Here is a 5,555-nt window from a genome sequence, read left to right as displayed (position 1 = left end):
TTTCTGTGGTTTGCTCTGTTTTCTTTTTGATGATTAGCCACTAAAAATGATCCAGCTTGCTTAACAGTGTCCTCTGTAAGCTCACTATTCAGAGTTCCCTTAAAGCACAGCTCTATACTCTGAGGCCGTTCATGAGGCAGAACTATGTCATATGTTTCTGTGAAGTGATTCATTACTTGCAGTGGAAGTGGCAGCTAGATGCTTCCAATCCTACTGATTTTAACTTGAAACGATTGCTCTCTGTGGCGTTATGCAAGTTCCTGTGTAGTTCTTTAGTGGCAAAAAGTGACTTCATTGGCATTTCTCTACCTCTTTTAAAAAAAATTTATATATATTCAGTATGTAAGTATATAATTAGAACACTTTGTTCTTGAAGCAACAATTGAACTGGTATTATGGGTATGAAGTTTTAGACAGTTAAAACAAAGAGGGTACTTCTTTATCCTTCTCCTTTTACTACCCATTGATAAGCTGATAACCTTGAACTAAAGCAGTGTAAGCACACCTAGTCCTGGTGATCTGGGTGTACCAAACTGTAGTTGAGAGAAAAATCACCAGCAAAGGCACAGAATGTTATTGAGTTTAGAGGCTTTTAATGTGGCAGTAAGGAGGGATTGACTTCTTTAGGGTTGATGTTACGATGAAGTTAGATTGCTGGCCTTCATCGGGGATGAAAGAGGGGAAAAGCAATCAAAATAAATGATTTTTAGAGACATGAGGTTCCTGAAACCTGTAAGAGTTGATGTGATAGGTATAAAGGCTTGTGAATCAAGTGATTTATTTGGGATCTTGTTAGCTGAAATGAAAAGTAGTTGCAGTAGGACTGATTTTACTTTGTTGCCTAAAATGGAAGATATAAAGCAAGTTTAAACCTTTCTGTAGCGAGGATGTGGTTCATTCAAGTGAAATTAGCAGTCTCCTGTCTGGGTAAACTATGCATGTTCACAAAATCACTATAGGGTGCAGGGTTAGAAGGAGTTGACAGCAGTATTTGCATGGGTCAGCTATAGGCACTGTTTCCTTAAAGTTGAGCAGGGTAGATACTATGTGCCTATATTTTACCTTTCATGAAAAGAAATGAGCTGGGGGAAATAAAACAAAGTGTGAATCTCAGTGTCAGAACTATCTTCCTGCTTGCATCTGTGCAATGGCTGCACTAAACTGTTGCTGCTGATTTAAAAAAACTGATTTTAATCAAACCCTGTTTCTACCTCAAGTTGCTTGTGTAGCTTTAAGGGAGGGTTTACGTGGGAGGATGAATAAATGTTTGTGTAGCCATACAGTGAACCAGGTCAGGGAAATTATCTGGGTTAAAACTAACCTGGGGAAACAAGGAAGTTTTAATTTGGACACTTATGCCAGTTTAGTTTGCTTTGTGGCTGTGTGAATGCTTGTGCTGCCATAGCAGGGAGGAAGGAATGGCATGGGAATAGAGGGAAAAGGGAAAAGATCATAGATAGTGTGGCAGTTATCTGCTCCATGTGATAGGCTGAGCAAATTGTTTGAAATAATATTGCTAATGTGTGTAAGTAGTTAATTTGTTCTCTAATCAATAATTTGACTATTTAATAACTTTATTCTCATCCTCTAGAAAGTAATACCTTGCCCTAATACCTCTTGTACCCATTTTTTTAACACCTGACTCTCTTCTTTTTTTCTTAGACGATGGGGACTACGTATTAAGCAGGGGTAGAAGACTGAAGCCCAGTTGGGGACAGAATGAGTTTAAAAGATGCTGACAGTGCAGTTTGCCAGGCCAAGGCAGTCTATAATCTTCATATTTACCCCCAGCTCTCAACAGAAAGTGCTCCCTGCTGCAAAGTGACAGCCACCAAGGACAGCACATCTTCAGATGTCATCAAGGATGTGATTAATATCTTAAACTTGGATGTCTCAAAACATTACGTGCTCGTGGAGGTGAAAGAATCGGGTGGTGAAGAATGGGTACTTGATATAAATGATTCTCCTGTTCATAGAGTTTTACTTTGGCCTCGTCGTGCTCAGGATGAGCATCCTCAAAAGGATGGGTACTACTTTCTTTTGCAAGAAAGGAACACTGATGGGACCATCAAATATGTCCAGATGCAGTTGCTTTCTAAGGAGACAGATGCTCGGCGATTGGTTGAAAGGGGTTTTCTTCCATGGCATCAGGAGGACTTTGATGACTTGTGCAATCTTCCCAACTTAACAGAGACAACGCTCCTAGAGAATCTCAAATGCCGCTTTCTAAAACACAAAATTTATACTTACGCAGGAAGTATTCTGATTGCAATTAACCCCTTCAAGTTCCTGCCCATTTATAATCCGAAATATGTCAAGATGTATGAGAATCATCAGCTTGGGAAGTTGGACCCTCATATTTTTGCCATTGCTGATGTGGCTTATCACACAATGCTTAAAAAACGTGTTAATCAGTGCATAGTTATATCAGGTGAAAGTGGGTCTGGGAAAACTCAAAGCACAAACTTCTTAATTCACTGCCTCACGGCACTGAGCCAGAAAGGGTACGCAAGTGGTGTGGAGAGAACTATTCTAGGAGCTGGACCAGTTCTGGAGGTAAATTTTTTGCTAAAATTGCATTCTGTGAAAACTGTTTCCTGAAAACTTCAAATAACTGCTGTTGAATACTACTTTTGAGAGTCACCTACTTTGTTTAGGCTTTAAATATCACTGGACTGCACTGGGGCTTGGCTGTGTTACTTGACTGCTTCTGATTGGTTTTCCTTAATTCATTTTTCCGTTCAGTTGACTTCCTGTTGCTTTTAATTTATGTTTGACTTAACTTGCCACCACTAAATGCTAATATTCTGGGCCAGGGGTTACCTGTGTTTTCCATCTTAGTTTTGATGACATTTGAATCAAATCGTAAGTAAACGGAACATTAACTGCTTCGGGTAATTGTGCCTTTGTGTGTAAGCATATCCTGCAGCATCTTTGTGAACTTACTTTTTGAGGGAGTTATTTCCTTTCCACAATTGCTTGTCTTGAAGAGAGCAACATTGTTAGTTGGGATGAAAGTATGAGGTGGTTTAGACTTTTAATTACTGCAGCATTTCCAACAGAAAGCAAAATTAAACATGTGAGAAGGAGGGGATACAGCTGGTCCAGCACTAGGTAATGGCAGGACAAGCTTAAACTGGTATTTTAGACTTCACCCTCTCCTTTTTCTTTCATCTGAAAGGAAAAACCCCAAGACCTTGGATGGATGTAATGGTCACCCATAATAAACTCTTCAGCAGTGAGGAACTTGAATGCAGCCATTGTAATTTTTTTAGGTTTAAATATTCTTAAATATAACAACAGTTTCATTTAAAAAATGAACTTTGATTTAAGCTTTGAGATAAAATGTGAAAAAGCAGTGAAGTTAAACTTTGAAATATGTCACATTTATAAATGTGATTTGAAAGCTTCTCTGTAAAGAATGCGGAATAGATGCAAGTTCTTTTTTTGCCTTGCTGTCTGCTGCTTGAAAGAAGAAGTAAAATTGTTTGAGGTTTGTTGGTTGCTGGAGTTCAAGTTTGCAGTTCTAAACAGAAAACAGGAAGGGGTCACTGTGGAAAGCACTGCTTGATCAGCTGATCTCTCTGCCTGTGATAAAATTAACTGTTTCAGACCCTTGTCTACCAGATGTGAAACAGCTGTGTCAGACCAGGTAGAGATGTAAAAATCTTGTGCTGTGTTATGTCCTTTGAATGAGAAATGCACATATCCCTAAATTCAAAATTAAAATGAATAGCTCTGCTGGAGTCACAGGTAAACGTTGTGTGTGTCTGGCAATGTCTGGAAACTTGTGTTGTTTTGGTTTTTTCAGTAGTATTGGTTTTCTTGAATACTGTAACTTCTTCACACTTCTGCTGAATATTTAGTAATGCATTTAATGAGAAGGCAGTCATGCTAGCTGAAAATATGATGATCAATTGAGAGCTGAGCTTGCAGACTTTCAAATGGATGCTGACAAGGCTGTTGAAATACATACTGTATAAAACATGAGGCTCTTTTCTGAAATTCTCAATGAAACTTCTCACTTCACCACTTTGAGGGTGATCATCAGTCACAAATTGATTCAGTATAAACTTGTCCTCCCAAATATTGCAAAAGATAAAGGGATTTATGACCGCTAAATATAAAATGTGTAGGAACATCTGAATCCTGAAACGTCTTTTGGAATTGAATATATGTTTTTGTATTAAAAGTATTATTCATTGACTTGAAATGATGGAGAAAGGAACTTTTTTCAAACTTGCGGAGGCTAAGATTTTGTCCACATCAAAAAGTGATGCTATGGTAGGTTTAGGACATAGAGAAGTGAAATCAAACTGTCCTACTTTGGGTACCACAGAGCAGATTCAGCAGACGGTGAAGCTTTCCTTGTTTCCCAATATGATGCTCTTGTGCAATCCAGTCACTAAATGTAATTTAAAGAAAACCCAAGTCAAATCTTGGTCTTGGGGAGGAATGCATGGAAAAGCTTCCTTTGCTTTGTGGAAGTTATACTGACGACACACTCCTCTGGTAGAGTTGGTCTTTTCTAAATCCAACTGTAGTGACTCATTTGGGTTTTTACTTAAGGGAACTGAAGTGGTAAAAGGGAGTTTTTTCTTAAATGAATGTTTTTGGGGATTTTTTGCATGAACAGTTGTGTAGCGTTGTTGATTTCCTAATCTTTTTGAGAATGTTCTGTTTAATTTTGAAGTTTTATTTTGAGTCCTCCTGAAAGATGAAAACTTACTCTTGACTGAAGTCTGTTTCCCTGACACTTATGATGTAGAAATTGGTTGCATTTTGGCTCAGAACTTCCTCTTTTTAGTGACCTCCTCTTTTCCTGATACCCAAGTAAAATGTGGCTGTTTACAGGCTGACCTTTTGTAAAAGTTCAAGGAGTTAAAGCAGACATTTCTAGCACAGAGAGGTGAGCACTGTTAGTGTGTTACGGAGGTGGATTTATAGTTTTATCATTGCATACTTAGTGAACTTGTGATTTGGCAAAAAAATACATTTCCGTGTTGGCTAACTAATCTCTGTTCACATCTAAGTAATTTGAAGGTAAAATTTTGTTAGTATTTTGACTCCTTGTTCACAACTCCTAGAGTTTGGAGAATGGTGGTGTAGCTGTACCATGAAAGGAGATTTGACCTTAAATGTTGCTTATTACTACTTATTTGCTTGAAGTACACAATACTGAGACAGTGTAGTTAGATGCAGTAGTAGCACAGTTGCTGTCGTATCTGCTAGTGAAAGGAGAGCTGAGCTGGTCATGGGTTATGCTCCTCAGATGCTGCTTGCTCAATCTCAGCACCACTCTGAGCTGGTTTAAATACGATTTCTTGCTGGAGATCTGATGAGCAGAGGTAACTTTTGCATCGCTTCTGACTACGGTTGGCACTGCTTGCAGCTTCCTAGAGAAAAGGAATCTGAAGAACTGGCTGCTTCCATGGGGCAGTGATGCTTCTGCACTGCTTAAAGCTGGTTTTTAAGTGGTCAAGAGACGCACAGTTGCCTTAGCTTTTATTTTTTTAGTTGTTTCTCCAGGCTAATGTAGATCATATCTAGTGAAG

General features: G+C 38.6%; 1 protein-coding gene across 1 annotated transcript in view; it reads left to right on the top strand.

Moving 5' to 3' along the window:
- The first annotated feature begins 1,719 nt into the window (after positions 1-1,719).
- The window catches only part of MYO9B (myosin IXB), a 33,776-nt gene continuing 29,940 nt past the window's right edge, over positions 1,720-5,555 (top strand). The window contains 1 exon segment of the mRNA XM_010183313.1: positions 1,720-2,556. Within this exon segment, the coding sequence (XP_010181615.1) occupies positions 1,720-2,556 (837 nt within the window).

Source organism: Mesitornis unicolor, unplaced genomic scaffold (assembly GCF_000695765.1).
Source record: "Mesitornis unicolor isolate BGI_N332 unplaced genomic scaffold, ASM69576v1 scaffold22394, whole genome shotgun sequence".
Classification (NCBI taxonomy): domain Eukaryota; kingdom Metazoa; phylum Chordata; class Aves; order Mesitornithiformes; family Mesitornithidae; genus Mesitornis; species Mesitornis unicolor.
The sequence above is the reverse complement of the archived record's forward strand: the minus strand, read 5'-3'. Positions and strand labels throughout refer to the sequence as shown.